The 17512-nt window shown below is 38.1% G+C and overlaps 1 protein-coding gene across 34 annotated transcripts in view; it reads right to left on the bottom strand.

The window, feature by feature from the left end:
- SORBS2 (sorbin and SH3 domain containing 2) overlaps nt 1-17512 on the bottom strand; it is a 137339-nt gene that overhangs the window by 35060 nt on the left and 84767 nt on the right. For 29 of the 34 annotated variants that reach the window (XM_072335955.1, XM_072335976.1, XM_072335954.1 and 26 more), the window contains 6 exons: nt 16671-16815; nt 14144-14319; nt 10708-10774; nt 9800-9844; nt 8385-8571; nt 6419-6533 (listed from right to left, as the gene is read on the bottom strand). In XM_072335955.1, the coding sequence (XP_072192056.1) occupies nt 6419-6533; nt 8385-8571; nt 9800-9844; nt 10708-10774; nt 14144-14319; nt 16671-16815 (735 nt within the window). The remainder of the gene's footprint in view (nt 1-6418; nt 6534-8384; nt 8572-9799; nt 9845-10707; nt 10775-14143; nt 14320-16670; nt 16816-17512) is intronic. The other 5 variants (XM_072335964.1, XM_072335971.1, XM_072335982.1 and 2 more) reach the window with 1 other exon arrangement.

Below are 17512 nucleotides of genomic sequence, written 5' to 3'. Positions count from 1 at the left end.
CCTGAACCTCTGATTAATCAGCTGAGGCAAGTGTGTGGTCAGCTGTGGGAGCACAGGTGAGAGTGATGTAGCTGTGCTCCCGGAAAGGGTGGAGCTTGACTCCATCCCCTCTGAGACCTCATTTAAGGGCTGACTCCCACTGAGGCAGCATCTCTTGGAGATTGCTCACCAGTGAGGACTGCCCCAGCTTCTTCAGCCAAGGCACCACCACTGGTGAGTTTTCCTTTACTTATTCCTTCTGTACATTTGCTACCATCTGTATATTAACAACCAATACACATAGTGTTTTCAGAAGAATGGATTTGGACTGTTTCTGCCTACCTATGCAAAGGAATAACAAAACAGCTTCAATGGCTAGATAAAAGGTGATAAAAGGTAATCAGTAATAAATTTGATACACTGGATGTCAACTTTTAAAGGAAAGTATGTAGTTTGCTTTCTCTTCTTCTCTCACTGAAATAGTTGAAGGTTCTGTAGTTGGTGTTTGAGCAGGTACAAGAAGGTAGCTGCTTCCCAGGGCATCCTCCAGGATCCTGTGCCAAGTGATCAGGTTCCTTATGTACCCTGGCACGTCAGTAAATATTTCATGCTCTTAGAGATTATTTGAACTGAATCCAGCCCAAATATATAGCCCATATTTAAGTTATTAAAATCACAACCCTGGCAAGTTAGGGCTCCACTTAAAAAAACAATAGCTATATGCATTAGATGATTTTACTGACCTTTCTCAAAGAAGGTCATATTAACTTTACTGGGACATGTTTGCTGAAGTTGGTAATTGGTAAATTTATATAAAAATATTTTCCCTAACATTTAAATATTAATATTCTGTCCTCACTTACCGGACGTCCAAACTCCAGTTCTGAAAAGAACTTATACCAGGGTTCGTTTTCTAAATCTATGTCATCTGGGTTTATGCGATCAGGCTGGTGCAGTTGTGAAGGAAAAGGGAAGGAAAAGGCACACACTGAGCAAAGGGCTAGAAATGCCGTGTCACTTCAACAGTACACATGCAAACACAAAACAAATATAGGGGAAGTGATGGAATAAAATCAAAGAACGGAGGTGGCATTCAAGACAGAATATTCTTGTTCAAGAGCTGTCATTGAAGGTTTAATACTCCCCTTTTTGTTGCTATTCTTCTAATGATTGAAAGACTTCAAGGATTTCAAGATTACTCTTTTTAAGCTGAGACTGATCTTTGACCACTTCTGTTAACATAGCTGCAAAAACCTTTAATAGCACTAAAGATTCTTTGTTAAGAAAATGCTTTAGATGATCTTCAGCTAGGCAACAAAGTGCCCATGTGATCAGCAACAAAGACATAATTCTATCATTATTGCTTTCAGTCATTTCCTTCTCAGAAAGCAAGTTAATTCTGGATCTTGCTGTCCTGAAGCAATTACTGAGCAGAGATGAGCAATATGCATCATGCAAGCACGATTGTATTAAAAAGCCACTTCAGAGCATCAAACAGAACTTTACTATAAATTTGAAGTACTGCGGTCAAAAATGGGGAACAAAAGTTATGCATTCCATAATTTTAGCGTTAGCAGCATTTTGTAATGCTTTATCTCCCACACGTTTGTTGACATGAAGCACTTTTTTTTTTTTTTTCCCACAGCAAAATATATTGTTTTTGTTTGAAAAGTCTCACAGCAAAGGGATAAAGTAGGAATTGAAGTCAGCACTGAGAAAGCTTTTCAGTGAACTGAATAATAATTGACAGAGTTATTCAAGCAGCATGAAAACATGACAGTGCAAAACAGTAGAACTCCCAATGGGATGTTTAATCCACTGCAAACTTGGCTGCCTTAATTATTTTCTAAACAGCTTGAGTTTCTTTGTAGGACCTGATGTATGCTGACCTGCACTGCAGAATTATAGGGAATCATTGTCTTAAAGATCTGCAAATAAGAAAGAAAAAAATCTTCTTGTAGAAGATACTTCTGAATTTAAAATTTTGCAATTATGAGAACTTGGACACTGAGTATGGTGTGACCCAGAGAGCGTTCCTCAAAGAAGGCAGTGGGGTCCCATAAGAATAATGATTCTGGTGATTAAGTATTTAGCACTTCTTCTGTGTGAGTCAAGCTGTCACCAACATACCAGAGCAACCACATGCAGCTATTTCTGCTTTTGGCAAGAGATAACGCTGTGTACTTTACCATTTCAGGTAATTAAACATCTTACAGTACTCTTCTGTTGTTTTGCCTTTGCACTTCCACCATGCACAGCCATTATTGAGCACTACATTTGATAACTAACTGCTTAAAGTCAACTATACATGCACAAGTCTTTAGTAGAAAAACACCACTGAAATAAGTTACAAGAATCTCTTCTATGGAGAAATGAAGACATGAACGCAAACACAATGGATTCACAACTAGAGAAGATATTTCATCTGAGAGACGGAGGAACTGAGAGAGTTTAGCCCAGAAGAGAGGTAGCTGAGATGAGGCCTTGTTGCTCTGCAGCTACCTAAAATGAAGCTACAGTGAGGATGGTGTTGATCTCTTTTCTCGGGTGATAAGGAATAGGATGCTTGGCAGCAGCATAGAGCTGAGACAGGGAGGTCTTGAGGGGATAGCAGGAAGGATTTATTCACAGAAACAGTGCACTAATGTGCTCTAGCCACTAATGGGTGTTCACCTTGTGGGACTAGATTTGACTTACTCAGATACAGTTCCCATGACATGTGAATGGTGTGGCTACAACAAACTACTGACATTACATACAGAGGCAGCCCACCTCAGTTTTATGACTCTCCATTTCCAGTGTGGAATTAAATGCTTTAAAATGGAGAGAGTAACTGGCTCCCCTTTTATCTTCAAATACTCTTGCTATTAGTTCAGAGCTTAAGCAGAAAAATTCTGCTTGCAAGGAAATAGTGTGTTTGAATGAAGCTTCTGTGTTTCCACGTTCTCACTCTGTAGCAGTGTGCCAACGCAGAGAGAGCATAAGGGAGTGTGTGAAGTTAACTCCATGCACACAGCTCCTAACTTCATTTACAGACTGAACCGCAGAGGGCAGCAAACATAAGAGAAGAGCTTTAGAGTTCGCAACTCTGCTACTGCTTGCCAGCTGCGGGAGGAGGCCGCATTCCCTTGGCTGCCACGATCAATACTCAGGCAATTGATTTCACTTGGCTTCAAGTCAGTTTTGCTGAAGGACTGCTTTCTATTATCTATCCTCCTGACAGACTTAAAATGAGCAAATGATTTTAACTTACAATGATTTTGGCTGGGGCTTAGAGACTCTGCTGGAACAGAGGGCAAAAGCAGCAAGAATTCCTTTTTGTGACTTGTCAGTCAAACTAAGCCATGCTTCTATACTCTAACCTAGAACCAGTAAACAATTTTGTGTACTGAACATGCATATAAAAGTAATCTAGAATTGAAGTGGAACTCCACAGTTTTAACTGATTAGCAAAATATACTTCTATGCTTTGAGTGGACATTGATGAAAGCAAATGCATCTACTGCCAATTTTACAGCCTTTATAGCTTTTCTTTCTTACTCACGTCATTGAAGAAATAGAGAATTGTACAAACTGTTGTGTGAAGGTGCTATTTGATAAGTACAGGGACGAAACTAGTAAGAATAAATATTTAACTTCATATTAGTAAGATTAAATTATTCTGCTACAATTTACTCATTTACTGGAAGAAAATACACATTTTAGGAAACAAATCCATGTTTTGGATGGTGTTAATGGAAAAAAAGGAACATTTTATTGAATCACAGACGTTAGAGATGGAAACATACATCAGAACTTATGTACCACCTTATTGGTACTTTGTTATTGGAGGAAATGGTAATGTTTTATGGGAGAAAAAGGAATTGAATGCAAATTCAACAGGCTACGGTCATCTTTTTGTTTTCAAAGAGCTGTTGTTTTTGGTATTATTTTTTTAGCTAATAGGGTTGAAATTACCAATGTCCAACTTTGCAACTATATCTCCTCTATTTTGTGTAATATTTTATTAAAATATGAAACATTTCTTAGGCATTAAAAATCAAAATGCTTTGAGACGATGAAAATGAAAGTCCTAACTCATGCAATACTAACACGGATGAGGATTTGGAATGTTCATCTGAATCTGGAACTAATACAATGTTGTCAGATGTCAGCTTTTCCTAGGCACACAGAAAAATCTTTTGGCCTACTTTGCTGATCATATTTTTGCAAGTCAGGAGTTTTATTTCCAATATCTGATTTAATGAACATGAGAAAAGCAAATGCTTCAATGAAATCACTTCCAGAGCTGTAATAGCTTGCTCTACTTCAAGTGTTTTTAAATCAGATGATAGCTACACTGCAGTCAGCATTACTTTCATGTCTTGTATTCTGCACTAACTCCCATTTTCCAATCTTTTACAACTCTGAATCACACATAAAGAATCTCTCAGTCCTGTCCATGAATATTATTCCATCAATTATTTAGCTTTATTCTACAAAGAGACATTTCCTTAAATTCATATTGGAAGCTACTAAGCTTCCAATGGCAGAAGTCTGATTTTTCTCTTGACTGAAGCAACTAAGCAATGCTTTTCTGCATGAAAATATAAGCTTTAAGGCTCAAAGATAAGATAAGATATAAGGCTCAAAATCCAGCCTCTTGATTGTGAGCACCAAAAATGCCTCAGTTACAAATAAATGAACAAACAACAAAGCACCAGAGTCAGGATAGCTTGCATTTTTTGTCATTTCATTAGTTCTTCTTAACTGAAATCTTTTATCTATGATTGCATTAATTATAAATGTAAGATCATTCTAGAACCATTCTGAAATATTCTTATTTTAAACTTTAATTTGGTGATATTCTTTGGCATTGGAAAAGTTGGCAGGTGACCTCAGTGTACAGCGCAACTTGAGCGTCACTTGACAATAAATTCTAAATCCCATGTATTTAGTTTAATTACTTAGCAGCCCACGTAGAAATGCCAACTCCTACAAAAAATGCATTGGTTCTGCAAGAGCTGAATTTCACAGAAACACACCTATTTTCTAGCTAAAAAACCTTATATTCCCACAAAGACCACAAAAACACAAGGGAAAGGTTCTTAGTACAGGCTGTGTTTCACGATGTTGAAGTATTACATATTCTGGAATTAAATTGTTTGGATACATTATATTTGAATATATTATATTAGAGAAACAAATTCTGTGAAGAAGCACGTAATGCAACCATGTACAAGAAAATAATAACCCAGTATCAACTACTCAAAACCTTCTGAAAAATGGAGATTCTCAAATGTTTCAACCTCAAGGTAAAGGCCCAAGAAAAGAAAATACTGCCATTGTCACATGTCTATTTTCCTAAAATAATGAAGTATTGAAATAGCACAAAAGGAAATCAGACAGGCTGGGAGAATGCATCTTTCAGCAAACAAAAAATTCTGTTAATGGTCATTTTGCATGCATCAGTCTTAGCTTTATCAGACACGCTTATAAGAAATTCCACGACTGCAATAATTATTCAGAAAGCAGGAATAAGGACTTCAAATTACATGTTCATTACAATTACATGAGTAATTGAGACCAGAAAGAACCTCCAGAGGTTACCTAGTCCAACCTCCTGCTGAAAGCAGGTATAACCAGATCAGGTTGTTCAGAACTGTGTTGATTCTTGAAAAACTCCAGAAACTGAGGTTGTACGGCCCATCTGGGCTACATTTACCAGTCTTTGACCAGAACTTGCTTAAGCATAGCATTAGCCATATCTTCAAAATGCAAATAATTTATTTTTATGCATTAGTTAACTAGAAAACATAAAGAACTGCAGAACCATAGAATTGTTTGAGTTTGAAGACACCTCTAGAGGTCATCTAGTCCAACTGTTATGCAATAACTAGGGACATCTACAGCTAGATCAGAATGCTCAGAGCCCTGTCCAGCCTGACCTTGAATATCTCCAGGGATGTGGCATCCACCACCTCTCTGAGCAACCTGTTCCAGTGCCTCACCATCCTTATTATAAACAACTTTTTCCTTTCATCTAATATAAATCTCCTCTCTTTTAGTTTAAACCATTTCCTCTTGTCCTATCACAGGACCCACAGAAGAGTCTGTCCCCATGTGTGTTGTTATTACTTCTGAAAATGAGAGCTGGATACATATGCCAATCAGAAAAAGCAGCTTCCATTAATTCACGGTTCTACTTGTCGTCCATTACATTTGCACAGTATCTATAAAATACCAGATTTTAAGTTTAGCAAATAGAGCAAACTTACATTTTCAGAAAAGGCAACCATCAAGAAACAGCAATGAGAAATTGCTGCAGAATCATATTTGAAAAAGACTTTTGATGTTAATCTGAGCAGTTATAATCAGTTATTAATAATAGAAAGATGACATTTCACCAGACCTATTACTATATATCACTATTTATTGCTGTTTCATTTATGCCACTTACCGGCCTTTCGTGTTCAAGGATTGATGACTTTCCCGGCTCATACTCAAAAATGCTTCTTGGTTCTGAGCGGAACTTGCGAGTGTCTACTTTCCTGTCAGGAGGATCCCAGTCATTTCTAAATAACAAATAAGAGCAGTTGAGTTCATTGACCATCGACCCCTTCTGCTTTATAGCTCCAGATGTGGGATATGCACACAAAACCAAATGAATTTCAGCACGGTTTCACTTTCCAGCTTTCAGCTCTGGACTAGCACCTCATCTTCACTTGCTTTCAGCAGGTATATACAGTACAGTAGGAAAAGTGCTAGTTATGTCCAACCTATGGGACTGCTCATTCTTTTGTTTTAAATGGTAAAACAACTTGAAAACTTTCCTGAAATACTGTGACAAAATATGACGATATGCCTCCTCAAATTGCAAATATACCATATGCTTGTGCAAAACTCATTATTTACTACACTAGTGTATATAATGTTAGATATTTTTACCATTGCACAATATGACAGCCCATACTGAAAAGTAACAGAATTTTCTGAGAGAAAATAAAATTCAGCCCTTACTATTCTGTTGGGTTTTTGTTTTTCCAGTCATTTACCATGTAGTTTTAATCGCTACTTGCACATTTTGGGGAGATATTTAGGTAGTTCCTATCACAATGAGAGTTACATTTTCATGGCCTTTTTGTGTAGTCACTACCCATATTGCATTTGGAATAACTTTAGCTCTGGGGGAAACGATCCATTTGTAACTCTCAGAATGGAGGAAAGAGAAAGGACATCCCATATGTATATCTGCAGTTACATTAAGAAATCGTATGCTCTGATTAAATTCTGTCAGACTTTCTGTTGTGACTTGGCTTGATGTGACCTGACCCAATAAGGCACATCACATGCCTTAAAAAAAAAATGCCTGGGGTAGCTTTTGTTTACAGTGCAATTTATGGAAAACAGATAATCTTTTTATAAAACGCCCTACCATTCAAGGGTTCCAAAATGGCTTTTTATCGTGCATGTTCACTGAAGAAAAATTACAGTTCCAGAGCAGAAAACATCATCTTTTTCGAGAACAGGAAAATGGAAATAAAGTTGCAATATATTTCAAGTCACTCTGAAGAAAAAAGGATGCCACTGAAATTCTGGTTCACACTCAATTCACTTTCATTTACCACGTTTAGCCTTTAATCCCTTATGGGCTATATTTTTAAGCCCAACTGTTACTGGGATCCACATCTTGGCTTCCAGCTATAAAACTGTGATACATTTAGACCTAAGCTTCTTATATGAGATTTTAAATGCTCACACTTTATAGGCAATTAAAGAAACTCCCAATGGCAGGAAAAGATTGACGAGCTATATCTGCCAGCAGCAGGCAAAGCGTAACTGACGTGTTTGGCATCCCTTGGCCTGGAGACCTTAGATTTCCAATGTCTGTCTTATCATGTAGGAGATTTAAAAAGGAGCTGAACATCCAAATTAAGTGCTGAAGCAGTTAATTTCAAGCTTGACAAAAGGAACTGTAACAGGCCTCAGCTTCTGTGACCAAGGCATGGTCTAGAGCAGGATGATGCCTCACAGAACCTCAGAGATTGAGGCTAAGCAGATGTACATTTTAGTGTCTTTCTAACAAAACCTGCACTTCTGTATGACTTGCTAACAAGATTCAAATCTCCTGGCCTCTGGAAGGCAGCCCATCACTATCCCCTATCCTCTGATCTTGGAAACCTGTCTTCAAAAACAGGAGGAGTCAAAATCAAGAAAATCATTCAGCAATATGATTTTCATCTATTGGACTACCATTTGAGTTGCCACTACATGCAAATTTTACAAAAAGCTGTAACCACAGCCTTAATTTTTAGCCCTTATTGTCATGTCGTTCTATATCCGCTATTTTTTCCTTCACCATTATCTTCAAATTGGATTAATGCACGTACATACCAAGAAGAGTTTTTGAAAACACAGTGACTTACTTTTCTGGTATAGACCTTTCCCGCAGACGATGTGGTGGTACTGGAGGTGGCACATGTGGGGGTGGCAAAGGAGATGAGACCTTAAAGGCATCGGAGCTGCTGTCAGAAGCACTTTTAGACAACGGTCTGTATGTCTGTGTCTTTGCAGCTGGGTGCGCCTGAGCAGAGAAGGATGAACTGTAGCCACCTAATATAAAGCAAAAAGAGAAATAGTCGCAATGTGAGAAAGAATTTGAATAAAGTAAGGCATGGAATGCTACACGAATCTGCAGTTAATAAAGCTGCAAGGTTACAAAAATGAGTAAATGTATTTTTAAAATCTATATGTATTTTTGTTTTTTAAAGTATATTGCTAAGTACGATGAAATTCATGGTAATGCTTTTCAAATATTTGTATATAAAACTACAAACACACAGGAGAACTGGAGTAAATTTGAAATAAATTAATGATCATTTGTTTTTGAAGGGGAGGGAGAAGTTAATGGCTGTATGTATCTATCAGGGCTGTTAATGGCAACCTGTTATTAACCCCAGGGCTCATCCTCGCCCTCTGTCCTCCTACATGCAGACTGAGGAGGAGAGGCAGGAAATGGACAATTATTACATAGTCTGAATAATTACAGTTAGTTTGGCACAATCATGCAGCCATGTATCTTAGGATCATAAGTGTATAAACAGATCTTGAACAGCTTACACACACAAATACTCTCCATATTACACAAACAGGCTGTGTGAGAGCACACTGAATGCAACACGGACATTGAAATGGAAGAACTATGAATAGCGTTTTTTCACAAGGCACTATGGTTTTCTGCAGATAGTGTATTCACACTTCCACTTTTGGTTCTATTAAGTAATTTTACCACATAGTTATCATCTTCTGAAAGACACGCAATTACATATCTATTAGATGTATATGCCTTTATATGTCTTTCTTGCAGTTAAGCACCACCACCACCAGTGCCTGTGGTAAAAACGAATGTGGTCAGAAAAGAGAAGCATCTTTATCAGGCACTCGGTGCATATTTTAAGACTTTTTATTTTCCTATATATGTAATTAGTGTTTATACTTTCACACAGGAGGTCTCTCCTCATTTTGATTAGGAAAGGCTGTGTTGCTTACACTCACAAGCGAAAATAAATGCAGTGTAATCAGAAACCACGGTATTACAATGTATCCCATCTGCAGTAATACAGGCCCACAGCTGTAATACATCAGCAAGAATGAAACCAAAATTAAACTTAGTTTCATTTGGGAAAAAAAGGCATAAAAAAACACCAACCGAGATCAAGCATGATGATAAAAAGACAATAAAAAGTGTTTATTAAAAAAAGCAAGCACAAATAGTTAATTATTCCTATTACTTGCTGACATTAACAAAAGAGCTGTTTTGAAGTGAGGGAATAATTCCTACCAGTACTGTATGAATATGGAGTATTATACATGTCTGTGTCGTCATCTACAAAAAGAAATATACATGTTACAGTAATGCAGTATGTGCTTGTTTATCACAGCAACACAGCTTTCTTTTTGGAAACACAAACAGAAGATTAGCAGGCAATCAAGCGCTGTATTTCTTTTCCTTATCTCATGTAGGTGTTTTCTGTTTTCATGTGACTAGCATTCAGGACAGATCTAAAAAGCCATAATTGTCTTACTTACATTTCTTATTCTCCCATTGACAATCTGTTTTACTATGCTAAATAGAGGCCCCAACTCAGGAGAATAAGGTCTCTTTCCTTCATGAGGGTCACAGAACGTGACTCTGGTTTATGCTGTTCCTTGGTGACAATTGTGATAAAAGAAGTCAACCCTAAAGCTATAAATATCACCAAAGCTCAGTTTCAGTAAAGCAAATAACACATTATATGGCAAAAAATGTAACTCAAACAGAAAATGTATCCTAAAAACAGCCTGCATTGTTCTAACACACAAGCTCTCCAAAAATAAGCTGGTATGGCAAGGGAATTCCAGTAGCCAATCTCTCATCCCTCACACCAGAGATGAAGATTGCTTCATTGAGTTCCATGATGACAACAATCACATTGGCTCCATGAATACTTTAACCACTTTTATTTTTATTTTATTTTATTTTCAGTAAAAAAAAAACCCAAAACCCACAATGATATAAGTAGACAGCCTCTAGCAGAGGGAAATATCTCCCAGCATTAAAATCTGCCATCCAGTTGAGATATTTAATTTGATTCATTGTCTCACACTTGGTGAACATTTGCATTTTCATATGGCAGCTAATCAAAATGCAGAAAAGTGTATTTTTTGATACTACTGACAAGCACGCAGCCAAGACAACAGCATACTTACCAGGCTTATGTACCATATGGATTTGCTTGAACATTGTCTTGTACCAATCCTTTGGCCTGTCAACTGTCTAAATAAAATACAGTTTTTAACAATTAACAAGGAATTAAAAATAACAAAGAAATAAAAATATCTATGTGGACAGATCAGACATTTAATGTTACTCTGGAAACTGATTTAGGTTTATCATTCTTTGTTCCCAAAGATGCACCTGTATCTCTTTGCAAGGCTCTCCTAATCTGTCAGGTGCTCCACACATTCACTGGAGGTTCCACACAGGGAGCAGGTGTGGAGAAGCTGCCATGTAGGCACAGAAGCAGGTCTCCCAATACCTTTTTAAATGTTAGATCTTTTCAATCCCATCACCCCCACCCCATCCCTGATACTGGGGTTCACAGCATTAGCCAATTATTTGACTTCATGTTATAAACCAGATGGTATTAGTTGAGGAATAGAATAAATGATTTTTAAATTACACATGCTTAATTTATATTCTCTAACCCCACATGCCAACCTTTGTTTGAGGAATTAGCAGTATTCACAGGCTACCAAGTAATTCAGATGCTCTCCTGCTTTGCATACATTACAGTTGTTGCAATTAAAGGTTGAAAACATGTTATCACCACATGTGAATGAACAATCAGCCAAATAGCATGAAGAGGACCTAATAGGTATCTGCAATTGGCACCCAGGAGACTCCATAATCACTTCAGTATTCAAATAATCCGTCAGAAAGTATATGATTAAAGGAGGTATTTATGACTTTCAGTGGACCTTCTGGGTGGAGTACTTTCTTTTCCTAGCTGAAATGCTACATCACTAACTACTGACAAAATATATGATTGGACTTCATTTATTTAGTTAGTTATTTATTTTCATTCTGTCTTTTCAGTGTATGGACTAATTTTGGTAGAAATGAAGCAGTTATTTTTGGATAGTCACTCGTATTGCTTTCTGAGATATATATATATATTTTCTCTTTCCTAGGATCCTGTCAGTGGTAAAGTCTAGTCCTGCCATTTGACTGAATGCTTTTCTAAGTATTTTGCCCTCTTTTCCAAAGACTTCATTTTTAATGCCTTGGAATGCCGTCACCTTTGGGGCAGGGCTTGGCACAGTGGCAGAACTTAAGAATCTGAGTTTTCAGTTTCAGGTTTCTTGCACTTGCTGGAGCTGACAGGAGCTACAGTAGTACAGAGGTAACATGCTACCACGGGGTGGGAGAGCTGTACAGCAGCCCTTCCCTTTTCAGAACCTTTAGACCAAGTGTTTGCAGGAATATAAAGTGAAGAGAACATCTCTGCTTTCCTTGGCTAAGCAGCTGTCACTAACTATATTCCAAGAGAAAAGACAGACTTGCAGGAGAACAGTACATTGAAATCTGGAATCAAGATACTCCAAGATTCTTATTTACAAGCTTCCTTTTTGCTTCTAACTATATCATCGTATTTGGGCACACAATATATATGTTATCTATAACCTCTGAATTTGCATTTACTGCTTTTTACAAACAATATTGCTGTTTTCATACAGGTGGAAAAAAGAGAAACTTTTGAACACAGTGTGCAACCATAAGCTCAGTGAATTTGAAACTTTTTTCCTTTCTGATGGTGTAAGTCTGAATCTTCTAGGAGATTCCTGTTTGGATTGACCACTGACATTGGAGAGAAAGCGAGAGCTACACCCTACCTTCTGCTCCTGGGAAGTGCAGTTACAGCACTTTTGCATGTTTCTGCATAGTGCTGCACTTCTGCAGCATGTCAAGGTGCAGCATATCTGATTCTTTTGCTGACAACTCTATCACCTTTGTTCTCACATGACTGGAGTACACTGGGTTCAAATATAGCTGTATACATTTAAAAGGTAATCTCATATCAGTGTTGAAAACTGCCTCACTTCCAGCCAAGTCTTAAAGAGGCAGAGTAAGGGCACAAAGTGGCATAAGAGACAGACACACTCGTTCACACAAGCTAGCATAATCTAACTCACATCTCATCATCAGAATCAGCTCTATAATTCAAAGCTTAAAAAGACGCAAGACATTTTTAAAGAGAAACAATCAAAAATGAAGAGCATATCAAGCTGAGAAATACCATAATTCAAATCACATTATATTTTCAGGAGAGTATCTCAGAGAAGCAGACCAATCTGAAAGTTAAATATAGGATGGCAGATCGCCAACACTGTTAAGCATACTTGAGGGGGATTTCTGTTATACCCTTATATAACTAATATGCACACTATTAGACCGATCTGCTATTAAAAAATAAAGGACAAAAATAAAAACTTTCTCCCGTGTGTAACGAAGGGACATTTGTACTTAAAGAAGGGGTAGGAAGCTAGAACACTGATGCAAAGAAACTGATTCATTTTTAAAAGCTTGATTGTATTCCTTTCTATGTCAAAAATAAAGAAATGCCAGAATTTCCCCCCATTCTTAACAAAATTGTCCCCATCTTACCACTCATTCTGAATTTCTCCTATTGCTTTTTTCCATCAGTTCCTGCTCTTCCCCCTAATTTTTCAATCCACTGAAGCAATTCCTGGCGATTACAACACAGCCCCATAAGTCAGCACTGGCAGAGAGGATACATCCAACAGCTGCTACATCCTTGCACCTGACAAAGACTTCACCTGCAAGGGCTCTGCTGCTTTCATCCTGGCTCCCACTCTTCTTACTCTGTCTCCGTCTAGCACAGCACTGCTTCCAGCAGGGAAGGCCAGTAAGCACTTCCTCTACAGACTCAGCACAGCTGCCACTGTGCTCTCTGGACCAGCCAGAAGAGGCTGCCCTGACAGCGGAGTGGAAAGAATGCTTCAGCAGAGGGAAAACAAACCTTCTCAGTCTGACATCCCGGGCCACTCAAGCCAGGGACTAGTGGCAGATGATCGGAACTGGGCTAGTCTCAATGAAGGGGTTTCCACACTATTCGCCTCCATGTCATCCAGGGGCACAGGAATCATATACTGCACATCTACAGAAATACTACTCACTTAGATTACTGACCAAATGAAACTATTCTACACTGATCAAGTGAGAACCACTGCTCCCCAGAATGCAGGAGTGTGAGATTTATATGCGTATATGTACACAGATACACATGTATACTTGTACACATACATAAATACAGTACGTATACATTTTATTTTAAGAGTAACAAAGCAAATACAATTATTTCACATCTCCAAAAGGGAAGGAATACAAGTGAAGAGAGACAAAATTTTGATTAGTTCTAATTAAGCCAGAAACACCAAGTTGCCCAATTAATGTTCCCATCAGCATTCTCCTTTTCTGTCAACACACAATATTATATTCATGAGCTGCCTGATTGCGCACACAGTATTCCACATTATATAAGAGTTGAAGAATGTGAAAAACCCATTACCAACAATCAATTCATTGTATGAGTTCATACGCAGATTCCCCAGAATTTCCTACCGTTCTAATTGCTGTAGGGATTCCAGATTCATCCACTGGGCCAATCCCTGCATAATGTGGAGCTTTAATGACTGTAATTTTTTTTTCTTCCTCTAAGGATTTACAGATTGGTATTGTACTGGTGGTGGTGCTGCTGCCAACGGTCTGAACATGTTGCGAGTATGTCTCTGTGGACTCTGAAAGGATAACATGAGAGAATATTGTATAACGACACAATAATCATACTTGGCAGTTGTAACACGCCACCCAGTTTCACTATGGTTTGCAAAGATGGACAATAATATTGAGAAACATGTTCATATGTAACACTTTGTAAAGCGATCACCTGAGCTGGGGCTGAATCATAACCTTATTTATGCTTTAGGCTACCTAGCTCTGATCTTGGTAGATTAGATTGCAGTCACTTTTTTGCTGCAACTTGCTTGGGAAAAAAAAAGAAAAAAAAAAAAGAAAAAAACACTAAAACCCAGCAAAATATACTGAGAAATAACAGGAGTAAAACCTTATTGCTGTAAAACAAACTTGCACCTTTCCTATCCATCCCTTGAATTAATGATGGAATTTCAAAACTTCCCCTTCACAAAATCTAGTAAAATACATAATAATATATATATGGAAAATTACCATTCTGTCAGCACAGCAACAGATTTCAACTGGATCTCCGGAACAATTTATGTAATATGTGTTTAGAAACAAAGATAAAAACAAAACGAAACAAATTTGTGTGCAATTTTCACTCCTTAAAGTTACACTGGCCTGTTTAAATAGCACTTCACATCATCCAGAGGACTGGCACTCAGTAACTCAGCACTCAGGGTGACCTGATGATGCACTCATTTTCAGTGAATCTTCAAACTTTTGTGGTTCACAGTCATTGGCAATATTCCTACCTCTCTCTCCTAAATCTTCCTTTAAAATTAAATAAACAAGTATGCCACCATTACCATCTCCCTTTAAAATACAGAGAGAGTAATTCATTTAACAAAAACAAACAGGCAAAAAAGACCCCAAACCCCAGAAAACCCACCCCTCTCACTGCTGGGATGCATCACATGACAATTGTTGCTGCGCGTAGGAAGAAGAGCCTTGCTCCTTCAGGCAGTGTGTTTCAGTAAATCAGTGAGCTGCTATGACAAAGCGAGTTTTCCTGTACTGCGCAAGCACAGGTACAGTGCCTGCAAGACGTGTCTACTGCAGGATAAATGAATGGAAGGAGTAAAAATACATATTCTGACACTACTGGCGAAGATTTTGATTTAACTTCTTTCGATTATTCTCAAGCAAAATATTTGAATTGTAATATATAAACCAGTGAAAGGCGCTCTGGTGACTGAAAGTGCTAGTTTTAATTTGGATGTTTTGCCCATAGCTACGGTGGAGATTTGGCATGACTGTTTCAGCTGTTTACTTAAACCTGAAGTCCTGCAAATACTCCATATACACATATATGGTGAGGGGCAACTCCACGTGGCACATGTCTGAATATTTGGGCCTTCTTCCCAAAATGCATGATGTTAAATTTAGAAAACATTTGGGATTTGATCCATCCTTCTTTGTAGATGGCCTCAAACTAAGGCCATCAGTGGGATTTTTACATGAGCACAGAGAATGAAATCAGACTGTTATTGTGGAACACAGAACTTGAGCATCATACAGGAGTAAAAATCATGGGAAAACACAGTTCTGGTATATCCAAATCAATATTGATCTACCTTACAGCTCAACAGACTGAAAGCAATCAAAGAATGTAGCACTTGAGCATGTGAAAAAACCCATGTGGACAGTTTTTTGCATCTATCACTAAGACCTGGATAGCAGCATTTCTCTAAGCTGTAAGTCTCAGTGCCAGAACTGCCACCTAATTTCCTTGCATGCACAACAAAAAAGTAAACTCCTGGATCATAATCAGATTGCTTTATGTGTATACTCTTATCTGAATCTGCAAACTCTGACAGAAAAAGAAGCATTTAAATGACTGTACTGGCAAAACTAGATTATACTGGCAAAGCTCCTTTATGAAGCTAATCATGCAAGTGTGTAAGGAAAAAATAACAACAACAAAATGACCTAAGTAAATTATAAATTGAGATGGCTTGAGGTGTTTAAAAGCTCAGAGCTCCCTCCTTTGTTGACAGTATTTCAACTGAAGCTTATAGAGGTTGTGGGGAGAAGCAATGCACAAAGCTGGTCTTTGGTTGCTCAAAGAGAGCAAAAGGAAACAGGCTCTGCAGGTTGAGATGTTTCTATATCTGCTCCCTTTTCCTCAGGAAAGCAAATGGAAAAGTGGAAAGAGTTCACACTCAGAAACATAAGGAGGATGAGTAATAAAACTTAAAAGTAACTTAAGTTCAGGAACCATTATATCTAACAGTAAGTTCTGTTATCTTTTGCATTTACTTCCTAAGGAGATGAATAGACAATGCCTGCATTATAGATACAAAGCCCTTTGCCACTGTTTGCAATTTTGGCCAAACAAATTGGAATATGTTGCATAATGTATAAAGCAAACATTCTGTGCAAGGCTTACCCATCATCCTGCCATGCTGCATGATAACAAGGTTGGAATTGAGAGAAGCTGGTGGAGAGTAAGCTGAAGAAGGGGAAAAAGGCCTTTGAAAGTGACTCACTGGGCTGGCAGCAGTGCCAGAGTTCCCATTCACTGTGATCTGAGCCTGAGAGAAACAAAACAATATCCCATTAAATGACAAACAAAGCCCTCTGAATGCCATCCCAAACAAAAAGTAATGTAAGACTGTAATCCACGCAACAATTAGCACTTGTCAGGTACCATTATGGCATCTGCATTCTCTGAAATACAAAACTCATCACCTGCGGAGCAGAATGCGTTTCTTTTATACACCTTGTGTATATACACACCTTGTACCTCCTCCCTTCACTCCTTGTATGTGCAGCCTGTGAAGCCTGCTGATGATGGGAGGTGGCAGATGGGGCAGAGTCTAGGCAATAAAACTGAACTGCACAAACAAGGTCTGACATCAGTATAAAATGGAGATGGCAATAAAAATTCCTCTCATCACGTGACAAAGGCTGCCTGCCAGAGATCGCTCAGTCCAACAGATGTGTTCCCATGATCCACATGCACCACCCCTATTGATATTAATGATACTTCTGAGAAGACTGAATGGAAAAGTCTCATTATGAGTAGCTAAACTGAGTGAACCAAAGCTTTAAAAAATAGTTTGGAATCCCTGCACCTGAGCTGTAGTACTTGTAGTGGGAACATTGAATGAATCAGAACAGAGATATCAAGAAAGCATATGGAGTGAAATTAGAGAGCAGTGAAAAGAGAGGGAAGCTTTTTATCACATCTCTTCATGTAGACCTTTGTTTTAAATCCGAACAAAATCA

Source organism: Excalfactoria chinensis, chromosome 4, assembly GCF_039878825.1.
Source record: "Excalfactoria chinensis isolate bCotChi1 chromosome 4, bCotChi1.hap2, whole genome shotgun sequence".
Lineage (NCBI taxonomy): Eukaryota > Metazoa > Chordata > Aves > Galliformes > Phasianidae > Excalfactoria > Excalfactoria chinensis.
This window is presented reverse-complemented; position numbering and strand designations above follow the sequence as displayed.